This window comes from Diplotaxodon limnothrissa, linkage group LG5 (assembly GCF_057381915.1).
Source record: "Diplotaxodon limnothrissa isolate DT_005_m linkage group LG5, D_limnothrissa_male_GT1.1, whole genome shotgun sequence".
In the NCBI taxonomy this organism is placed as follows: domain Eukaryota; kingdom Metazoa; phylum Chordata; class Actinopteri; order Cichliformes; family Cichlidae; genus Diplotaxodon; species Diplotaxodon limnothrissa.
The window spans coordinates 23,511,511-23,535,523 of NC_140600.1; the positions used below are offsets into that span (position 1 = coordinate 23,511,511).

Consider the following 24,013-nt stretch of genomic DNA (forward strand, 5'->3'; position numbering starts at 1 on the left):
TCAGAGTTTTATTTTGGAGCAACAGGCACATTAACGTGTATTTCACAATGATGGATGTGAGATATCTACATGTAAAAAAAGAAAAAAAAAAGAAAAAAAAAAAATATATATATATATATATATGTGTGTGTGTATATGTGTATATATATATATATATATATATATGTGTGTATATATATATATATATATATATATATATATATATATATATATATATATATATATATGTGTGTATATATATATATATATATATATATATATATATATATATATATATATATATATATATATATATATATATATATATATATATATATATATATATATATATATATATATATATGTGTGTGTGTATATATTTTCAACATTTCATGTAGCATCTTGTGTGTGTACGTGTGCACTACAGGGGGTCTAAGTCTAAGCTGGACACAGTGGAGGTGCTGTGTTTTAGGGACAGAACTCTGCAGGGAAGCCGCTCCATTCAACAGAGCGTCATCTTCCATGTCAAACTACCTGAGCTTCCCAGCAACTCTGGTAATCTCTATTTCTTTCTGTGTTTCTCTTTTTATGTATGGGTGCATTGGTGCAGTTTGCATTGTGCTGCTGTGCATTTTTATATCGGTGCATTTGTATTTGTATTCATGTGAATGTGTGCATGCATTCAGATACATACACTTGTGGATATTAATAGTAAATTGAACACGCATTCTTAGTTCACTTTCCACCGAGACTCACTGTTTCTTTTTCAGGACACACTAATCTCACAAAGCGTTTCCATTATTCCTTTATCTGCTGAATAAGGGAAGAAAGTAATTTAAATGGTAATAGCAGGATGGGAAAGCGGGTAGCTCTTTGATCTGCAAAGGTTTTTGTTGAGTTCAGACAAGGAATCTTTGTTTTCCTCAATCTACCTCTGTGGTTCATAATGTCTTTTAATTAATTTGCTGAGGATATATTCATGCAGCAAAAAATGATTCATCTACTCTGATGATTTGATATTGTTTTGAAAAGGATTAACCAATCAACCTTGGCCCAACTTTACACCGGGTTCAGCTAATCCATCTTCTAAATTCTGAAAATAGAGAGGGAGTAGACTGTATGTTTGTGAATTAACATCCACACATCTCAATTAAATAAAGGTTTTGGTGTATTAGAAGTTTCATTAAAGTTGTTCTAGCCTGAAAGTGTTTCTGTATGTATGTATGCATTTATGATTTTTGCTTATTTTACATTGCAAGTGTGTTTTTTGTTGTTGTTTTTTTTTTTTCTTTTTTGATAGCTTGTCCAAAGAGTGTCGGCTGGGAGAAAAATCCAAAAGGAGCCATGGGACCCAGGATGGTCAACCTCAGTGAATGCATGGACCCCAAACGGTGAAATAAATAATACACGTATTTGAACTTCAGCAGGTTGTCTCGACCACGTCTACATGCCTAAATGCATTGAGTTGATGTCCAGTGATTGCTGATTAGATATTTGCGATAACAAACAGTTGGTGAAGTGGCTAGTGCGTGTATGTCTTCACCTGTCTTACTTAATTTTTTATAGGCTTGCAGAGTCTTCAGTAGACCTGAACCTGAAACTCATGAGATGGAGGCTGGTTCCTTCCCTGGACTTGGACAAAGTGATCAACACAAAGTGTCTCCTTCTAGGTGCTGGGACACTTGGGTGCAATGTGGCCCGGACACTCATGGTAAGGATAGAAAATCAAATCAGTGGGTAGACAGGGTGATGAAGGTATGCTAGAATTTGGATAAGTGCTCCTTGGAAAGTGTTATGGCTCTTAATTCATTAGGGTCTATGACTTGCTTAACCAGAAACTGTTACAGAAGATTTTTTAAACACTGATGTTAGTAAAGATGAGAAATGTTATGTTTTGATGATGGGTAGTATTTATTTTTTTCATGCTATGTTAAGGTGTAGCCGCAAGTCAGGTTACGAAACCTGTATAAAGGTTACTGCAACTTACAGGACAATCCATACAAATACTGCTAATACAACAATAATAAGCAGTAGCCCCGTGCCATTATCAAGACAGTTATCCTAAAAAGTGTAGATTTAACATTATTATCATATTACTGTGTGTCTCAGATTACATTTATACAAAAGAGAAAAAAAGGACTACTATTCTTCTAACTAATATGCTAGCATTACTGTTTCCACTGTTAACAGTATACATACACATACATGATGCTTGTTTGTTCAGAGTGTTTTTGGAACCACTGACTTTCACAGGAACATGCTTGAAGTCAGGATTTCATCAAAGGTTCCTTTAACAGAAGCTCATAAGCTTTGCAACAATTGTCAGGTTCACTGTTTCACTGTCACACACCTCAATTTTTTACATTCTTTTTATATGTCTTTATTTGATAGTTGAGCAGTTAAGATAGACAGGAAATTGGGGAGAGAGAGGAGGGGAAAGCAGGGGTTGTAGTTGAACCTACGCCACTGCACTCCAACCACGTGGCATGTGTTCACCAGGTTTTACAAAGATTAGAAGATGCTCGATGTTAATTATTTTTCATTCTGGGGATGTAAGCAGCACCTCTCTATAAATAAACCTTCTCTTAAACTGATCAGCTGACACACTGTTCACCACTTGTTTCACTTTTGGTGTCTGAACATGATGTGTGCCATAAAGTTTACAGTATACTGCAAATGAGTTATCTTGAATTGCTTTTGCTAACCACTTGAAATTCTGAAACAACTTTAGCGTTTTAATTAATTTGCACTCACAGAACAGAAGCATAGACATGTCACATTATTTGTGATGATATAATCTTGTCCAATTATCAACTGGACAAAATAGATTTTCTTTCATTTTTAAAAATCCTTTCCATCCATATCAGTGACTTAAAAAACTTTTTTAAAAAGGCTTACTCAGCTTTTAATATTTTTTTCAGTGTGAAAAACAACAGCTCTGATCTGCAGGTACAATCATCATCCTTGGTGCTTGCTTTTTTTCACCAGTTATTTGATTGTCTTTCACACTGAACCTGGTGTAATGTAGAATAGAACTAAAATTATACAGTTGTTTAACCTGCACACTAATGCACCCATTATTTCAGAGTTAGATTATAATTGCACTAAGTATTCATTTTAAATGCACACAAGGCACACCATCTCCCACTCATTGTCACTGAAACTGTTTACAAAGCGCCATTTAGGTCAGTGTTCATGTCAGTAAATGGTCGATTATGGTTTTTCCATTTTTCTCCAGGGATGGGGAGTGCGACACATTACATTTGTAGACAACGCAAAGATCTCATACTCCAATCCAGTGCGGCAGCCGCTTTATGAGTTTGAGGACTGTCTTGGAGGTGGAAAGTCCAAAGCCATGGCAGCTGTTGACCGACTTACCAAAATCTTTCCCGGTGTGGTACGTCGAATAACAATGCTTAACTGTGTAATATGACGCCTGTATTTCTGCTCATATTTTAGAGTTAAAGCATGCCCTGCTTCTTGGAAGCCAATGATTACAGTCTGTCATAATCCCTGTTATTAATTTCTTCAGAAATCCTGTGATTCTGTTCTGCATATTTCAGCATTATATTGGAATCGCACCAAGCACTCATTTGAAATGCACACAAGGCACAGTGCCTACTAGTTACTGTCACTGATGATGCTCACAAAGTGCTGCTGAGGCCAGTGTTCATGTGATAAATGGAGGTTAATTATCTTAAAATAACATTGAAAAAGATGAATTTGTAATCACTGTACAACTGCACTGAATGCAATTGCCATTTTACTATTTTTAGGTTTTTAATTGTATTCCTGTTTGAGTTCTTGTAACTTAGATGTGAAGTACACACCATGGAGAATAATAAGAGTTGGTTTTTATGCATATTAATGCTGGTGGTTTCAATACTTTGCAAATTAATGAGTGGGTTCTCTGTGGGTGGGGTTTTTGTTTTCTTTTTTCTTTTTTTTGGGGGGGGGTATATATTTCAGCAAATGAAAAAGAAAAGTTTTCCCTTTTATATGTTGGTGGCAGATTTAATCATCTCGGTATCTGACAGCTTCATTGACTCAGAACCCATTTATAGTGTGTGTGTGTGTGTGTGTGTGTGTGTGTGTGTGTGTGTGTGTGTGTGTGTGTGTGTGTGTGTGTGTGTGTGTGTGTGTGTGTGTGTGTGTGTGTGTGTGTGTGTGTTTCCATGACCAATCATACTGTTTTCACATTAGCTATAAACATTTAAGCCAAAAATGATTTCTCCTTCTGAAAACATGACACTTCAAAGCTGGAGTGAGTTGACTGAATCAATAGCAATCTAATGGACAGCAAATACAAAGCTACTGCCAGGAGATTTTTGGCATAGCTTAGAAAAAGCATCCAGACAGGTTGCTTTGCACAGATAATAAAATTAGCCTCACAGCACATCTAATGCTCACAAACCAAACACGTTATCTTCACTTTTAAATCTGGAGCGAAATCCACTTCTGGAGCCTCTAAATCATTTTTAAAGCATTTGAAGAAGACTGACTAAGAAAAGCAGCGTGTAAAATGCTTTCACACCTTCTGCTTCTTGTCAGCTTGTAAGTTTTAACTAAACTGACCATGTGTAGGAGTCTCAAAACTTGTGTGTCCCTAGCGTGCCTGTGCCTTTATCAGTCACATCTCACACAGCGACTCCCTCAGTGTTTAAACGTCTGATGTAATTTACCTTAAACTGTGTAAGATTCAAGCCTCATTGTTAAAGTATTGATTTTTCAGAGCTTGCAATCATCTCTGTAATAACGTGTCGGTGAAACGAGATACACTAGGACGGGAAAATGGTGTCACACATTAAAAGAAACGTGATGTCCTTTTAAGTTGAACACACACACACACACACCTGTCATGTCATCAACTTGACATCCAGGTCTCTCGCCAACCCTGGCCCACCCTTATTTTCAGTTTCTCTCTGAATGTTCTGGGAATGAAATAGAAAGTGAAAAAACGGACACGTGGCCCCGTGTGGTCATGACGTGTCGTGACACTTTGTGTTTTCACCATCAAACTAGCTGCATCCACACCTGCTCCTATTTGTAACAGTGTGAGCGTGTGCCTGCTTGGCTTTCCTCCCTGCTTGTTTTTCTGCAAACGTATGGGTGTCAGGTGCAACTGTGAAAGATGGAAAGACAAATATGAAGAGGGTGAGCTGAAAGTGCAGAAGTACTTTAATTGAACTGGGGGAATATGGTTCAAACAAGGTCACAATGTTGAAAATGTCAGGCAGATTTCTTATTTTGTATGTGGGCGAACACCTGACACAAGTCACCTGACATTTCCAGGAGCTTCTTTTTCTCGCTTAAAATTTGTTCTCATCAAAACTGGATCATCAACAGCGGCTTTCTTGGATTGTTTTATTTTTCCAGAAAGTTTTTTTTTCTCACACTCAAAAAGATGTATGTCTTTCTTGGCTGTAGGTTAAGGATGTTTATAGAGGAAATTGGAATATGATTACCACCTCTGCAGCTTAGCAACACTTACATCAGTGAAATATAAATTCAAGACTTGGTTGACAAGCTCCCACACTTACAATGTGAGGAGTGAAGGCAGAAGACCCACTGATTGAGTAAAAGTGGCATTTTTATTTTTTCTTGTTCAAATCTCGCACTTCTGCTTTGCCCTTTCTGTCCTTCTCTTGACTATGAAATGACTCTTGACATTTCCGTTTGCCTTGTTGTCGAGTATACGCTCCCTGGAGATAAACATGGCACGAGAATTTTGGCAGTGGACAACAAAAGACTGAACATTGCCTTTTTTAAGGATATTTTGTTGACTTTAAGATGATCTTTTATGGTTTATTTTCATACTGCTGAGTTATACAGGACCATTTTTTTTTTCTGATCTCCCCAGTCTGTCAGTTACCAGACAGCAGATTTTCAATCTGTGACTGAGGAAATCCATATTTTCATGTCTCAGAAGATTTCTGTAACCTGACTTCTTTTTATGTCTAAGGTGCTTTTGGAATGGCACTATTCTTTTATGTCCTTACATATTTTATACTATAGAGATTTGAGCCAGATGTACTGGAAAAAGAATACCTCCTGAGAGTATTAAAAGTTGGTTTCCCCATAAATAATGTATGCATATGAATCAAATACATTTTAATAATGTCAAAGAGAGCTGATTGTGCAAACAAAAGACTTGTACATATTGTACATATCGTGCTAGTTACCACACATGTCTGCTCAATTTGTAAGCCGTTCCTTACCTCTATTTCTTTCTATTGCAGAATGCAGAAGGTTACAATATGAGCATCCCCATGCCTGGCCACCCTGTGAATTTCTCTCAGGCCACTCTGTCTCAGGCCCAGAGAGATGTCGAGCAGCTGGAAAAGCTAATTGAAGAGCACGATGTGGTGTTTTTACTAATGGATACAAGAGAGAGCCGCTGGCTGCCTACGGTTATCGCTGCCAGCAAGAGGAAGGTAGGAAGGAACGGTACAATATGTAGAATGAACGGTCACAAAGCAGTGCGGTAGGGTGTGTGTGTGTGCGGGGGTGGGGTTCGATTATAGCTCCACTTATAGTATTGTACATAAAAACAATGAATGAAATGATGACATGCAATGTGAAAGTGGACACCTGCAACGAAGTGTGCACTCATGATTATTATTAAACTCTGCAGTTTAGCGGAGCTACTTTCAGCTCATTATTTGGTTCTGCACATTCGCCCTGTCGCCGCTCTCATGAACTCGCTTAGAGGAGACAGCTGTTTTCAGCAAAAAAGCTCTAAATCAATCCACTGAGCAGCGTCGTGTAGCAACTAGACAAACTAGTCTGTGAATAAAAGTCAAACATAAAACACCAAAAAGACCAAAATAGACGTAAATATTCAACCTTTTTACCTAAATGACTAGAAAAGTAATTAGAAACAAAGTTTTTAATAGTTCATTGTTTTATACTGCAGATTAAAAGTGCATGTTATACTCCACCTTTTTAATTGTTTTATTCTTTGCTATTAGGGACTTTTTGTAATCTACACAATGAATTGTAAAGGATTTTATTACTTTATCTAGTCTCTACTGGCGCATTGTAGTCTAGTCTCAGATGTACATAAACAGAACAGGCTTTATGAGCTTTGTTGAGAGTATTTTGATAGTGGCACAGGAAATCAATACCATGGATTTAAACAGATCTGTTTGCTCAAAGGTTACTTTGGACCTCAAGCCACAGTGCAGCACTCTGGCAGGAGACATTAATGTCTTTTTAACTTTGTTTTTCTTTTATTTACCTTTAAGCTTGAATCTGAAATTGGGAAGCCCTTTCACTTCTCCTTCGGGAAACTAAGATTGCTTGATAACTCAAGTCCAACTTTTCTCTTTACCATTTTATATTAATGTTATTTTATAATTTGCCATGCAAAATTGGATTTATTGAACATTGTGTCAGGAACTTGTAATGCTTCCAGTGGGAACAGTAATGCAACTCTTATGTTGCTGTGTGCTGTTAAGTGGGCTGTTGATGAGGTTTTTTTCTGATGGCTGGCTCAACTGAGAGGTTATTTGGCCATTTGTGCCATGGAGCTGTTTCAGACTTCACTGCTAATTGGCATCAAAATTTGTTTCAAGTGCTGCTCCAAAAATGTAGATGCTTTCCGTAGAGGCCAGTAATGTTTTATGTGATTGATTTTTTTAAAAATAATCCAACATGATGTTCCCTTATTGTCTGCATAAGAGAAGCCACATTTAACTGGTTGAAAATGTACTCAGGGCAAATGGCAAAAATATCAGTAATCAAGCCAAAGCAATTTTGATTCTTTTTTTTCTGTTGCTTTGTAAAAAAGCTTTTATGACCATGATTTACCATAATTGTTATTTTCACAGCTAGTGGTGAATGCTGCTCTAGGATTCGACACATTTGTCGTGATGCGCCACGGCCTGAAGAAACCTCCCAACACTCAGAGCGTTTCCACCGAGCCGGACTCCTCCCCTTCCTGCTCCTCTGCCTCCTCGTCATCCTCCACACCGGCCGGTGCTGCGCCCGCTGTCCCGGGATCGTCCCTGTTTTCAAACATCCCAGGGCACAAGCTTGGCTGCTACTTCTGCAATGATGTTGTGGCACCAGGAGATGTAAGGAAACCACACAGATAACAAGTATACACTCAACTAAGTAGCTCACCTAATGCACTCAAAACCAGGTAGACGCTGCTGCAAAGTCGGCTGTGTTGTTTACAGGAGTTAAAATTAGTGATGGTCGCATGAGCGAAATCTCTTTTCAGATGTTATTTTCAAGCAAACAAGGTTTTGAAATGGTCCCAAGCAAACAGAAGCTGAAGTGAAAATGATTGCTATTAAAAAATTACGGTCCCATATGAGATATGAACTCGAATCTCCTGAGTGAAAGTCTCACATGATTCCTGTTTTTATGCTTAACTGTTAGGAGCATCACATCAGTGTTGTGTTTAAGGTTGCCTGCACACTTCGTAGTCATCAAAAATCTGTTGCTTTTAAATGCAGCATTTGGTTTAGTTATTGTTTGGTTTTCATATTTTTGAGAAAGATGGTTGTAATTGTTTTTCTGTAAGAGTAACAATATGCAAATCCCCCCCCAAGAAAGAATAAAACAGAACTTGCAGCTTTGTAGCCTCGACACCCACATTCTGCTTGTTTCTCTGGATGTTCTTTGTTTTGGGGATTTTGGATTTTCTCCTTCTCTTGACCTTTTCGGAGTAATGCACGAAGATTCTTCATAGGCTATTAAAGGCTGTGGCATTTGTTGGAAACTTGCTGCAATGAGCTCTGACTTCTACGAATTTGCGTGTCATCCTTGCGCAGGGGCCATGCTAATCTTCTCTGTATCGTATCCAATTTAGCGTACGCGCTTGCCGAAGCAAGCTCTGACTTCTACTGTAAATGCCATATGTGTCGGTCTCTCTGTGAAACATTAAAGTAATACTAAGATTTGAACTTGAGGCAGAGCCTGCTATCAGTATATTCTAAATGTTGATCTAAGGTTGAGTTCAGTGAATGAATAAATATAGAGTTTTGCATATTGTTTTAAAGGTTTAAGTGAGACAGGCCTGAAGCAAAATGATACAGATTGTCTAAACATATGGGACATATTCAGTGTGAGAATGTACTGCTGCAAAAATAAAACATGACCAGAAAATAAAAATGAAATGCCTTTGACTCTAAAGGGCTACATGTCAGATTTTGTAGCCATTCCCCTGGTAAGCATGTGTGGTCCACAGCGTAATATCCCCAAAATGAATATTTGCAGGTTTGGCACAAACACTAATGATCCGTTCATCCATCCATTAGCAATACCCTCTTACCCTTTTACATGTGAGCCGGAGCCTGTTCCAACTGACACTGGCCAAGAGGTTTGCAGCCACTGACACTAATGGTCCATTTAATCAGAATCAGAATCAGAATCAGAATACTTTATTGATCCCTGGGGGAAATTATTTTTTGTTACAGTGCTCCATTTTAAACCAACATTAAGACAAGACAGACAATACGCTAACTAAGAATAGTACAATATATACATATATATACATACATACATACATAAGTCACTTATAAATAAATAATTGGAAAAGAAACATGTGTAGTTGTAGCAGCAAACAGTGTGTTAAGTGGATGCGTTGTACAGGGAGATGGCCACAGGCAGGAATGATTTCCTGTGTCGTTCAGTGGTGCTTTTCGGTAATCTCAGTCTCTCACTGAACGAGCTCCTGTGACTGACCAACATGTCATGGAGTGGGTGGGAGGTGTTATCCAACATTGTCTTTATCTTGGACAGCATCCGCCTCTCCGACACCACCTTGAGGGAGTCCAGCTCCATCCCCACAACATTGCTGGCCTTACGGATCAGTTTATTAAGTCTGTTGGCATCTGCGACCCTCAGCCTGCTCCCCCAGCATGCAACAGCATAGAGGATCGCACTGGCCACAACAGACTCATAGAAAATCCTCAGCATTTTCTGGCAGATGTTGAAGGACCTCAGTCGCCTCAAAAAATAGAGACGACTCTGGCCCTTCCTGTAAAGTGCTGTGGTGTTTTTAGCCCAGTCCAGTTTATTGTCAATGTGTACTCCAAGGTATTTATAGTCCTCCACAATGTCAACACTGACCCCCTGGATTGAAACAGGGGTCAAGTGTTTCCTGGTCTTCCTGAAGTCCACGATCAGTTCCTTGGTCTTTGCCGCGTTGAGCTGCAGATGATTCTGCTCACACCACGTGACAAAGGAGTCGACCACAGCCCGGTACTCTGTCTCATCATCCCTTCTGATGCATCCAACCACCGCAGAGTCATCAGAAAACTTCTGAAGATGGCAGGTCTCTGTGCAGTGGCTGAAGTCTGTGGTGTAGAGGGTGAAGAGGAAGGGGGAGAGGACAGTCCCCTGTGTTGCTAATCACCTTGTCAGACACACACTGTGGGAGACGTACATATTGTGGTCTTCCTGTCAGGTAATCAACAATCCAGGACACCAGAGAAGCATCCACCTGCATCGCTGCTAACTTATCACCCAGGAGGGTCGGCCTGATGGTGTTGAAAGCACTGGAAAAGTCAAAAAACATGACCCTCACAGTGCTCGCCGGCTGGTCCAGATGGGTGTAGACACGATTGAGCAGGTAGATGATGGCGTCCTCTGTTCCGAGACGAGGCTGATAAGCGAACTGAAGGGGATCCAGATGTGGTCTTACTATGGGTCGCAGCTGGTCCAGGATGAGCCTTTCCAGGGTCTTCATGATGTGGGAGGTCAGTGCCACGGGCCTATAATCCTGGGGGCCACTGGGACGAGGCGTCTTTGGTACAGGGACGAGGCATGATGTCTTCCACATCACCGGGACCCTCTGCAGACTCAGACTCAGCATAAACAGTTTATGAAAGACTCCACACAGCTGGGGGGCACAGGCCTTGAGGACAAGGGGACTCACTCCGTCTGGTCCAGCAGACTTGCCTGAGTGAAGTCTCCTCATTTGCATCTCAACCTGGTATTGAGTGAAGGTGATGGGTGGGGGAGGGGTGTCAGGACTCTCACAGGAGGCAACATGTGAAGAGAGAGGCTGGCACAGTGGTGTGGCTCTGGATTCCAGGCTGACTGCAGGTGAGGTTGTGGGGGTAGGAGCAGACACTGTGGTGTCGAATCTATTGAAAAACAGATTCAATTCATAGTATTTATGAAAATACTATGGCATTACTAACACCCTGCTCAACTGGAAGTATCCGCTAGTCATCAGTGTGTCATAAACAGTTTGTGATCAGCAACTTGGTCAGAATTCCCCTGGAGAAGACCTTCAGCCAGTGCCAAGGTTTCTCACCTCTCGTTTCTCTACTTATTGTGGAGAAAGTCCTCTCAGGTTTACTGGATTGACCTTTGGCTTTTTGGAGTTCCAGGACATGATTCTCTATATTGATCTTCTTACTATTTTTGCTGTGTTTTGTTTTGCTAAAATAGTCAACCCGGGATCGGACTCTGGATCAGCAGTGCACAGTCAGCAGACCAGGTCTTGCCATGATTGCCGGAGCGTTGGCTGTTGAGATGATGGTCTCCATTCTACAGCACAGTGAAGGGTAAGTATGACAAAATATATGTTTGCTACTAATAAGAAATTGAAGTTGTATTAAGGGTGTAACTACTGGCCGTTATACTTGTGTAGATTTTGATGCAAATAGTCGCTGGGACATCACTCATGGGTTTATTTAGAAGTAGATTACTGTTTTGATTACTGGATTCTGTGAACATGAGCGCGATCATATTGATGACCAGTAGGTAAAAGCGAGCCATGCCCCAACTGTACAACCTATTTTATGCTTAATAGGACTGTTATTTACGAAATGAGCCTTGTACTGTATTGAAGCGACCCCGAAACTAATGGTTGAAGCCACAAAAAAATGTTGACTGAGGGAATAAATCGCTGTTAGAAGTACAGTCATCTTCTCATCGACTGCTAAACAGACACGTCTCCTTTGCAACATGTGTCCTTCATTATTGTTTAATTTGTTTATGTATATATTTACTTATTTTTGACTGTGGTTATGTGTAATGAACAGTAACTGTAGGCTAAGAAGGAAGTGGAGCCTGATGTCACAGAGTTTAAAATACTCAAATATTTACTGGGAGAGACCAGGGTGGACAGGATAAGGACTGAGTATATTACAGAGAGAGAGCTACAGTTGGATGGTTTGGAGATAAAGTAAGAGAGGCAAGGTTGAGAGTAACATGTGCAGACAGAGAGGGGAGTGGATATATTGGGTAAAAGGATGTTGATGATTGGGCTGCCTGGCAAAAGGAAAAGAAGAAGAGAACACTTATGGATATAGTGAGAGTGGGTTTGGAGGCCTATCTCCACCCACCACCACTTCCCCTGCCGGTGGCGGACTCCCTCAGGTGTCGGTGTGTTGGTGGTTCTTTGTGTCTGGGGGTGGGCGTCCGGGTACACACCGGCTCACTCCTTGGCGGCCGCTTTTCGGGGCCTGGGGCCTGGGGCTCGCTCGGGCCCCTTTGGAGGTGGGGTGCCCCCGGCCTCTCGGCCTGGGGCTCGGTCACTCAGGCGCAGCTGGGGGCCGGCGGAGCTCACGGGCGCGTCACTGCAACTCCCCCTGGCTTCTGCTCCGCGGCTGCTGGGCGAGCCCTCATCTGGGACTCTCCTCAGCTCTTACTGGAACAGTGGCGCGGCTGCCCCTCTGTTGGTCTTCCATGGTCTCTTGTGTTCTGGGGGCCTCTGGATGTCTGGAGTTTTGATCTCCTCCATACCCGCTTCACACCCTGGAGGACGGGGCTGTGGCCCCCCCACACTCTCTAGCAGATCATTACATGGAGAAACCTTTGGAATGCAAGCATGCTGATCCACACAGGTATGCACACATGGGTATTCACAGACGCGGACTAAAGCTTTCTTGGCTGCTACCTCAAAGCACACTGTGCGCTGTCTATCTTGCGTGCTGCACAATATCGTTTATTATTTAGTAAATATTGATATCTATGGCTAGCTGGTTTATTGTGATGGTGCTTTGTTTTCTCTATTATTATGTTGCTCTTTGTTGTTTGCTGTCTCCTCTGTTTGTTTTTTTTTTGTTTGTTTGTTTTTTTTCTCCATACAGGTGACCCAGGAGTTCTTTTTTTTTTTTTTCTCTCTCTTCCCCCCCCTTCTCACCGTCTCTTCTCCCCTTTGGTTTTCTTTCTTTCTCTCCCCCTCTTTCTCTCATTCATTCCCCCTGTCCTATTTATTAAAAAAAAAAAAAAAAAAAAAAAGGATATAGTGAGAGTGAACATCTAAAATGCTTCATTTGACAGAAGAGTTTGCAAAGGTTAGGGTGAGATGGAGCCATCTAATCTGCTGTGGCAACCACTGAAGAGAGCAAGTGAAAGAAAAAGCAGGCTAGAAAGATGCTAGTCTAACAGTAGCTTTACATTAATTCTTGATTACAGATGTACACAAAATCATTAGCCCCCTGATGACATTTTAAGTTGTTGTCCAAATTTGCCCATGTGCTTTTTTTAATTTAACAGAATCAGGGATCTTCAAGATAGCATTTCTAAACATATTAGTTTTCTTTAGAAATCATAAAATACTTCAATTTTCACACAATAACATAATTATTATAACAAAAACATACCAGGCTCAGTATTGTTACCCCCCTGAAAAACGACCCTTTTGTAGAGCAATAGCACAAACCAGTCCTGATGTCCTTTAACTTTGTAAAGCTCGACGGATGTAAAATTGAGTTAAAACTAAAGGATATTTTCCCATTTATTCACTTGAGAAGGCTTCAGGCCAGAAACAAAAGAAAATCAGTTTAGACTGGAGAAAAAGAATCGTTGATGCTCTCAAAGCAGGAGATGGATATACAAAGTTATCACAAGGTTTATAATTGTCGAAAGCTGGAATGAGAAGTATAATCAAGAAATTCAAAGAGAGCGACACAGTACAGAGCAAGCCTGGCAAAGGTAGGAAGTGAAAGAGTTCACTCATTCATAGAAGAAGGTCGCTAAAACCCTGCACAGAAATGCACTGCAAGGCTGTAGACTGAGGAAAAACTCAATTTCTGCGTGGACACACCTTCAAGCCAGACTCAAGTACACTTGAAACAACCTGAAGATTGTGCATCATTTAATCACATAAAGCTAGACAACTAGAAACTGAAAACTAGAGCTATTTGGCTACAGAGACACTGCTTATGTTTGGAGAAAGAAGGAGAGGCGTAAGAACATCAACCCACAGTGAAACTTGGTGGTGGGAGTATTATGTTTTGAGGATCCTTGAGTGTGACTGGAACTGGGAATCTCGTCAAGAAGAAAAACGATTTTAAAAGAAAACCTCAAGCAGTCAGCGTCAAAACTGGATAGCTGTCTTCCAATAAGACAACAACCATACATCCCACCTGGTGAAGAACAATGTCAATGGTACTGACTGGCCTGCACAAAGCCCTGACTTGGATTCCCCTGAAAATCTGCGGATTGACTCAAGACTGACAGACAGGTAGATAGGCATATAGATACATAGACACTTTATTGATCCCACATGGGAAATGATTGTGTTATGGCAGCAGGAAAGAATGAAAAGAATAAAAATGGTTCAGTCTACAATAACTAAACAACATAGTTATAGTAAAAGTGACGCGGGCACTTATCAGTTTTTTTTAAAGGAAGAGTAAGAACATTAATACACATTAATGTTAATAATACATTAATAAAGAAGATATAACACAGGTAATATCTATAATGCAATCTTCCTCAGGTGTGGAGTTGAGCAGGGGAGATGGGATGTCCATGTTTGTTCAGTGACCTTCTGTCCCTCATTGACTCAGACGCCTCCAAATTTTGGCCAATGATGCTTCTGGCCTTTCGAATCAGTTGGCATCTCTGGCACTGACACTGACCCCCAGGAGAGAACAGCAAAATAAATAGGGGAATTGTCACAAACTGGTAGAACTCCAAATCTTGCCGAACATGTTCTGTATCTGGACTTCATCAGAAAGAGGAGTCTGCTCGTCACCTTCTGCTACGCAGCATCACTTTTGATCTTCCAGTTCAGTCTGTTCTATTCAGGTGGACTTAGAAGTATCCGTAGCTGCCCATGTTGTTAATGGGCCGTGTCACAGATTTTCTTTCCTCCGAAGGTCAACCACCATCTCTTTGTCTTGACCTTCAGAAGCAGGTTATTTCTGCCAGACCACTCCACAAAGCTCCTCACCAGCTCCCTACAAGAAACAACTGCAGGCTGTTGTCCAGCAAAAACAACATATAACTCAGTATTAGCATTGGTGGGGAGGGGTAGTTTTTGTAAAATAATTTTGTATTTGTGTGCAAAGTAAATGCCAGCATCCAAAATAAAACTAGTATGTTTGTAAAAACTGTGTTAAAAATCCTTTGCTCTGTTGAACTGCACTTAGAAAATACTTTAAAACATTTCATTTTCATACGAGCTAACAATTCTGTCATCTGTATGTCTGTTTAAAAATAAAACAGCAGCTCATTTAAGCTCAGCAGGACATGGCTATGGCTATGTAACAAACTGTTAGCTGGGGGATCTTAGACCACTTTGATCCAGCCTATCCCAGCAGTCATAGTGTAAGAGGCAAGGTATAGCCCAATCATATCCAGCCCAGTCTAAGACTAATGGAAAAACAGAAAACTCTTTGCTCTCACATCCACACTGGGAGCCAATCTAGCATCGTCATTTAACATAACATGAGCGAACATACCAACTCCATAGAAAAGCCTTAGCCAACCAAGAAGTTTGAACCCAGAACCTTCTTGCTGTGAGGCATCAGCGCTAATGCGCTGCACTGTCAAAGCCCCAAACCTGCATTTACTTGCTTTCATCTATAAGGGTAACTACACTTACACTTTCTGGTAAAACACTGTCACCTGGTGGTGAAATTTTTAGTTAAATTTTACAAATTCTGTTTACACTTAGATACATTTTACACTTGAAAAAACTATATATGTTAGAAGGGAAAAAACCGTGTGTATACTGAGCTATGCATCAAGGTTTGACTGCTTTTAATGCCATTAGATCGATATTTTAACACAAGAGTCACTTTTGGAGCAGCCTCACGTAGTCATTAGACGATCTGGAGTTTTTAGCTAAATGTCAAACTGGCTTTATTTTTTGACACTGAAGGTTGACCCTTGCCGTGACATTTTAGACCTGTACGCAACCTTCATCTTTTATGTATTAAAATGTATGGTCTGGCCATGCATTCATAGGTTGAAGTGTTGGGCAAAGTGTGAGAGGTTGACTCTTGCGTCACACCTCTGGTTTTTGTGTTTCTGGTATACAATATATGCTTCTCAGCATGGTGCTAGAAAAAAAATCATACTCAGAATCATAGTAGAAAAAAAGTTTTTATGTCATACTGCCCTCTTCTTTTACACACACAGTCCACATTCCAATCTGGATTTAATAAAACATCCTTGCAAACACTAGAGGGCTAGCGCTCTCCTCCCTTAGTGAACGGCCCTGATTACCAGTACCTGTCTGAAGTACTCTCATCAGTGCTTCACTCCAGGCTTAAAGCTAAGGGAGATGTTACCTTTTTGATGGAGCAGCACAGCAGCTGAGGTCTCACTGCGCTGCAGGTAGCATTGGTAATTTGGTTGTAGCACAGTCCTCCCCCCCCCCCCCCGGAAGAGCTTTTTCACATTTTCATGCTTCAAAAGCTCTAACACAGAGGTTCAGTCAGCCCTTAAGTTCTCTTTGCAGTCTGTGCTAGCTCGATATTTCCGTCTCTTAGAATGTGTATTTTTTTCTTAACGCCAATGGGGATGTGTCCATGCCTATTAAGTGTGTAGTCATGTGCACGGGTGTGTCTTTGTGAAAATGGAATTGTGTGTGCCCTTTTTGGTGAAAATCATACTAAAGTGGCTGCTTGCTGGGCCTGATAAGACAGCCATTTTCTCTCAGAATGTTTTTGAGATGTTATAAGCTGTTACAAAGCCGTTCTTTCGGTCCTGGATAAAAAGCTTAGAAAGTAAAGGAGAAGGTGAATTTCCATGTGCTTTTTCCAGAACTTCTGTGTTTATGTAGCTCCTTGCTTTACACCAAGATCTCTCTGTGTCTTGCTTCAGCTACTGTCTGTGTCCTTGTTTTTATCTTAGTAGCTGTGTTTGTGCCTTTCTGTATAACCCCAATTCTTCCAGCTCTTTATCCCAAAAAAGCCCCTTACACCAGCTCTCATTTGAAATCTTACTCCATAGCAACCACTGGCTTTAGAAAATTGGCACTTCAGGATTAATGTTGCTGCAGTTTGACAGAGATTTCTGACTTTGCAAAACCACTGTCAGCTCAGCGCGAGATGTGATATTTCACTTATTGTTACCCACACAGAGTAGAACCTTTTAACCCTGATTACATTTACTGGGGAGCAGGAGCTCTCAGATCACATGAAAAATGTAAAACCTTTTAATATTCAAGGAAGTAGGATCTATTAGTTCTCAGTATAGAAAACCAAAGTCAGTGTTTCTTAGCAGCACATTTAGATTTGCTGTGTATAATAAAAAATCATCAGAATGCAGTGTATTATAATTTTCTGTGGAAGGTTGTTTAAGCAGGTTTGCTGGTTTTAATTCTTCATCTTATTTATTTATTCATTTATTACTTATTTCTTAAAAACTGCCAAAATTGCACAAGCATGTGTGTAGGAATATAAACTTATGTCCCTTTTCTTCTCCTTCAGAGGCTATGCAGTGGCCAGCAGCAGCGATGACAGAATGAACGAACCTCCCACCTCGCTCGGTCTCGTGCCACATCAGGTCAGACATATAGATGCACTCATATGAAAATCTGAAATTAATAACTTGCAAAATGTTGCTAAAAATCCAAAGTATGCATGTAAGAGTTAAAAAAAATAATAAAAAGAATTGCATAACAGACAGTAAACTGTAATTGCTGAAGTTGAATTCAGGGTCAGCATATTTACAGGCTATTAAAGTTTTCCAGACACCTACATACAAAGCTCTCAGTGACTCAGGGGAACAAGTGGCAGATCCTGAAGGCGGAGGCTGAAGTATTGCTTTAACATTCTGAAAAAGCTGCATTTCACTGAGAGTCCAGTTTGGGACTGCGAAGAGAACAACAGTGCAGAAGAGAGATAATTGCAAAGGAGTATCTCAGCATTCACCCCAAGAAGAAATGATTATGTTTTGATTCAGCAAGTGAAAAGGGGCACAGTTTGCTGTGTTGTTATGCATACTCTGTGAAAAGAAGGACAAGCAGAAATGATGGAAGTGTTGCGTAATTCAGCAGCCTCGCTGTTATAGTATTTCACTAAGTGCCCTGCACACAACCTTGCCTTAACAGCTTGGCAAGTCAGTGATTTATTTTTTTTTCAGTTTTTAATATTCTGCTGGGTTTTTGTCCACATCAGTACAAACATACATATGTAGAGACAACATTCTTACATCTGATGTTTTTTATTCTGTAACAATACACAAAGGTTTCCCATTTTGGTGACTTTAATAGTCATTAAATATGTTCAAACTGAAAGATCAAACATGACTCAAGGTTCCTAATGAGGAGACTTCATCATGCCTGGAAACCATCATAATTAAGAGATCTTAGTCTTTCCGAGCGCCAGAAGCCCATTTTCTGGGACAGGAAGAGATTTTCTGATATGCAAACTTTAGCTGCAGATTTGCATGTCTTTGTGCTTTATGAATTAGTGCCTTTCAGTCCTTTTGTAGAAATGAGTCAAGAGTAAGGCGCTATGGCTCGTCATAACAGGCAGTAACTAGACTTGAATTTGGTGCTGCCAAATAGAACAAAATTAATTCTTTTTCATAGCTCGAGAAACACGGCACTTGAGGTCAGGCAAGGCTCAGCTGGAAGCTGTGGCAAAGTCATAGCTCATAGTGATAATCAATGAGCTGGTTGCAGCAGCTATTATGGAGAAGAAAGGAAAAAGAAAGGGTCCGTGTGCTTATCTGAATAGTGCATCTTTGTGTAGCTCTTTTTCTTTGGTTTGTCATTAGTAAAACTCAATTTGCAAGTTTTTTTTGTGTGTGGGTTTTTTTGTTTAATGTTTTTTGGATTGTGTTGAGCGTGATTGGACTAATGACACATTCAAATTGGATTTTGTTTAGTAATATATTCATTTTTTTTCATGTAATAGCAAAGTGTAAATATTTTTATTGATTTTGCAAATTACCTAGGACAAACTGTGCTCCTGGCTAAATGGTGGTTTTTCATCTCCTCTATTTACGTATCACCATCAATATTCATCATCATGAAAACTGCCTTTTGCTTGACACATCTGCTGGCAGCCAAACAACCCATCAAAAAAATTGGCATTCAAATGTGGTATTTTATGTGTGTGCTCATGTACAGAGAGAAGGTGCAAAAATGATTGGAGTGAAAAATGCAAAATAAGTAATATGCTTGAGACGCACACATTTATGTATAAATGACTGAGGTGCTCAGTCCCCCGTCACTCTGTGCCTATACAGCACTCTGCAGTTTGTTTGGGTTTTTTTTGTGGTGCCACAGTGACAGCTTCTGGTGATTTGCAAAAATTGCACACTTGTATCTCCATTGTAACTGAAGTGCAGCTATACCATTGCCTTCCCCTCGTTTTCACGCGCACTGTCAATTTTGTGCCCTTGAATAGAGCTGTGTTTGAGAGATGTTCTCAACATGTTTTTGATACTTCTGTGTGTTAAGCCCAAGCTAAATCAAATAATCAACATTAAGGGTTACTATAAGTAACAACTACTACAATAGCACTTTACTCTGATATATATAGAATTAAACTGGATTTAGCTATATTGTCCAGTTTCACAAACTCCAAGACCTTTTATCTTCAGTCCCTCAATTACGGTCCCCAAAAAACAAGAATATAAGGGGTGGACAGCCGGGCCTAAGGTAGAAAATAATCCAAAATATCAAAATTGCAACGTAGATAATGGATAAAATGATCAAATTAAGCATGGCCTTAATGTGGGAGGAATGTTGAGCAACTTGAACTGGGATCCAAAGCGGCACATATATTATCATCCCTTGAAGTCAAAAGCACTGATTCTCAGTGGAAATGATGCACCTTGATTGCTTTGATGTAACTCCATGAAGTAATTAGTGGTCTTACAGTCTTGAATGACATGTCTGACGAGCCGTGCTTAAACAGCAGTTAATCTTCATGTGTTATCCAAACGCGTGTTGAACTGTGCCTGACGTCGACTGAGCACATTACTTGACACACATATGTCATATGTGGTCAGTTTATGCTCTCTACAGAAAGCTATAGAGTCTGTTCACGACTGTCTCACTCGCCCACGCTCATCCACTGGTCTGACCCCCCCCCCCCCCCCCCCCCCCCTTCCCACAGTTTACCTTACTCTCTGGACATGGTGTGTCACCTGTCACTGCAGGTTAACACACAGCATAAGAAATGAGTTTGGTGCATATAAGGACGAACACTGATGCTCTTGATCTTAGAAACACCAAAAGCCATGAATTTCCACCTTTTCTCCGTCACTGGGCATCAGCAGTAATTGGCCACAAATGTTTGATATACTCGTCAGTCTCACCACCAGATAATTATACCCAGGAAATTGTTGCATGCTCCTCATGTTTTGTGTGTCATCAAAAAAACAAAAAACAAAAAAAACCCCATTATTGGCTGAAGCTTTTATTACAAAACAGGAAGCTGGGGGTGGATGAGGAAGGCGATTACAAGAATGTGATGTGAAAAGTGATACTGCAACATGCATGTATAGGATTAATTAAGAGTGAAGGCATTTAGCACTTAAAGATGATGAAATGAATCAAATTGAAACATGCCTTTATAACACCAGAGGGCGCTCTCTGCTTTCAGTTTAAACAGCATACAGAAATTGCTGGCAAATTTTCATTACATATGAAAATTTGTCATTTGTTTTGCATTTTCATCATGAAAATGCAAAATTTGTTTTGCATTTTCATGATTGTCAGTGGAAGCATTACTTTTTGCTTTCAAGGAATAAAAGCATCACCTTTGCCATTTCCTAGCAAGTCTCCTGGTGAACACACCGACTTCCAAAAGCTGCTTGTTTTTCTTGTTGTTTATCTTTTGTTAATGTCAGCTTGTCCCCTCTGTTGTCAAACCTTGATCACATAATTAGAATGTCTGCTTTTCTTAAGGGTCTTATTCTCCTCCACAGATTCGAGGCTTTCTTTCAAGGTTCGATAATGTCCTGCCTGCCAGCCTGGCCTTTGACAAATGCACTGCCTGCTCCCCCATTGTAAGTGGCACCAAATGTAACTGAATAGTTCTAATTATGTGTTTCTGAATCCAGTTTTGCAGCAAGACTGTGTTTTAATGTTGAACTGCACTTTGCCAGAAAAAAGTAGATACAATGTAGATGTGCCTTGATGCATCCCTCAATCATCCAGGTAAGGAAATCCCAAAAAATGGATTCTGTTCTGAGACTAGCACCAATGAACAATGGGCTGTGAGGTCTATATATATCCCCTGCTTAAAGTATCGAAGTATCAGATTAGATTCTGTTATTATGTGACAACATTGTTTCCAAACACAAATTGCAGCCTTAACAGAAATAGGGGGATTCCCATCTCTCCTATTTCCACATTGTGAAGTCAGTGTTGAAATGCAGTTCTTTGAGGAATACTGAATCCACACAGAGAGAGACACAGAAAAGCTGGTAAAAGCATATGGTAACAATCAGGCAGCAGTTGTTCATTGATGTCAGTAACTGTCGTTGAGTGTAATTAGCTCCCACTGCTGCTCTCTCTTTTTTTGTCTGTGTGCATGTGTGTGTGTGTGTGCATGTGCATAGATGGGTTGTTAAGGGTTCACATATCCTAACTAAGGCCAAGTGGGGTAAGAGAAATTGCCCTTTGTGTTTTGTTTTGTTTTTTCTCGTAATAGGTTGATATCCAACTGGCCAGTGTGGCTAAGTGTGTAGCAATGTGACTCATTGTTTTTACACTGGTGTAAGACTGGGAACCAGGGGAGTCGCGATAGAAAAGTGCAAATTAAAGAAGGAGAAAGTTTTTTTTGTCATTTCGTGGCTTTTGTTTGTTTGTTTGTTTGTTTTTTTAAATGGGAATAATATCGAGGGTTTATAAGCAGAGGAAGTAGAGCGTTAAAAGCAAGGGTGTTGTGATGAGTGGCGGGCTGGTTCAGTCTTTCATTCTTCCCTGATCTCAATGCACTCTTTGTGTCTATAAAGAGGTCATAAAGCCCCAGATCTATCACTTTCATGTGAAGACGGGGAGAGAAACCAAGAGGCAGCAGGGGGAGGGAGTTGGCTAGCTTGTGCACTAAAAGTTTTTTTTCCACCTACGCTCTGACAAAAAAAAGAAAAAAAGTCTGCAGTTCCAGCCCATCTTAAGGTGTCATGTTTCTGCCTGTGTGACTGATGAGATTATTCGGTCTGCACAGAGGTTTCATATGGTTTGACAGGGATTGGGTAAAGCCTGTGTAGTTGGGAACAATGAACAACATGAGTTTGGAAAGACGATCCTTTGCTGAGGCAGGGATAAAGGTTATGTAGTGAAGCTGGTGAATATGTTTAATCCCACTCACACATCTTTTCCATCTGTTTTGCATTCGCTTATCATCCTTTCAGTCTCTTCTTTTATTCTTTTTTCAGTCTAGTCCTGTTTTACATCTCCTTCTTTCCTCTCGTACATCTTACCTTCTCTGCCTTACTTCTCTTCCTCCCCCACATCTCTCCTCCCATTGTGTGTTCCTCTAGTCCATCTATCGGTGTATTAAATAGTGTGTGGATGTGTGGGTTTTTGTGTGTGAGAGAGAGAGACAGCGAGTGCAGGTCTTTCTGCGTGTATTTCTGCCGCAGTCAGCTGTGTGCTGCCAGGTCTCTATGGAAACAAAACAATTCAGCCCCTGTCTGGGCTGGAGCAGTTCCTGTAGAGTTGGGGCTTTTCGCTCTGTGTGTGTGTGTGTGTGTGTGTGTGTGTGTGTGTGTGTGTGTATTTCCTAACTCTCTGGGGCTACAAGCCAATAAAACTATACGCCAAAGAGTAAATCACAGCTGACGTGGCTTTGTCTAAAACTGTGCCAGATACCTCTTACTACAGCTACTTGTACACACCACCAAATATGCTTCCACTATTAATAGCAAACATATACTTTTTCTGTTTGGGTTGTAAAGTTCTGACGACATTTGTAACTGGTCACTAACATAACTCACAGTGTTCCTCTGTCAAGGTGGTCTCTCTTTTAAACTTGTACTTGCTTGTGTTGTTTTATCTTCAGAGTAAATCGTCCTTATTAAACCACAGATTGTAAAGATGAAAAGCAAAGAATATAAGGAGTGGACAGCCAGAGAGAGTCTGCGGGTATTTTTTGTGCTATGTCAGGGGGTGAATTTCCATTTCATTGCTTTTGCTGATGTGTGATATTAAGTTTTTAAAGCACCAACCAAAAAAATTAATAGAAAATAATCAGATATAAAACATAGGATGCAATCATAAGTTACCACAAGTGCGCCCTGGGGAAAAAACAAAAAATAGTCCTTTAGATTGCCTGATCTCCTCTTCAAGGTAGTCTCCTTAGTCGGAGCTGCACAGCTGCCAGAAGGGCTTCTATTTTGGGAACGCTCAGTGGAAATCTTGTTTAAACCGCTCGCACTTGTGTGTCTGCATTTTGCGGTGGATGTAGTCCAAAATAGTAACCCTTTAACTTGAAATTCATAATGGGTAGGAGGATGAAGATGCAGGGCATCACTTCTAGCGAGTAGGTAAGATGGTAAGAAGGATGATTATGCTGATGTGCCCAGGAAAAAAAACTCAAAAAACTTCCAGCTACACATTCTTTGCTAGCTGTACCTTCTCGAAAGTGTCCCTTTTCACCAATACCGTTACACCCACAAACCTATAATAATGAGTCAGTATGGAGTTTTTAAAGCATGTGTCTGCATAGGCATGATGGCCGTTCTTGTTAACAGAGGAAGTGAGTCAGCAGGAACTGTTTACTCACAGTATTCAGAATATATTAGGTGTCACATTATGGAAACACAAAGTCCTGGTAAATTATGTGCTTAAGTTAAAAATGAAACCAGCTTAAACCACCATTAAAGCAGCTGTACTTTGAAAAGCATCCGGTCCCTCATA

At 40.3% G+C, this 24,013-nt stretch overlaps 1 protein-coding gene and 1 non-coding gene across 2 annotated transcripts in view; one reads left to right on the forward strand and one right to left on the reverse strand.

Annotated features, from left to right (window-relative positions):
* The window catches only part of atg7 (ATG7 autophagy related 7 homolog (S. cerevisiae)), a 61,736-nt gene that overhangs the window by 8,247 nt on the left and 29,476 nt on the right, over window positions 1-24,013 (forward strand). Inside the window, exons 9-17 of the mRNA XM_085354294.1 lie at window positions 407-534; window positions 1,280-1,370; window positions 1,546-1,690; window positions 3,218-3,376; window positions 6,219-6,413; window positions 7,812-8,057; window positions 11,392-11,507; window positions 17,619-17,694; window positions 21,076-21,156. Coding sequence (XP_085210420.1) covers window positions 407-534; window positions 1,280-1,370; window positions 1,546-1,690; window positions 3,218-3,376; window positions 6,219-6,413; window positions 7,812-8,057; window positions 11,392-11,507; window positions 17,619-17,694; window positions 21,076-21,156 — 1,237 coding nt within the window. The remainder of the gene's footprint in view (window positions 1-406; window positions 535-1,279; window positions 1,371-1,545; window positions 1,691-3,217; window positions 3,377-6,218; window positions 6,414-7,811; window positions 8,058-11,391; window positions 11,508-17,618; window positions 17,695-21,075; window positions 21,157-24,013) is intronic.
* Window positions 8,719-8,825, reverse strand: LOC146632345 (U6 spliceosomal RNA). Its single transcript, XR_014906235.1, has one exon. It is a non-coding gene; the product is annotated as a U6 spliceosomal RNA (small nuclear RNA).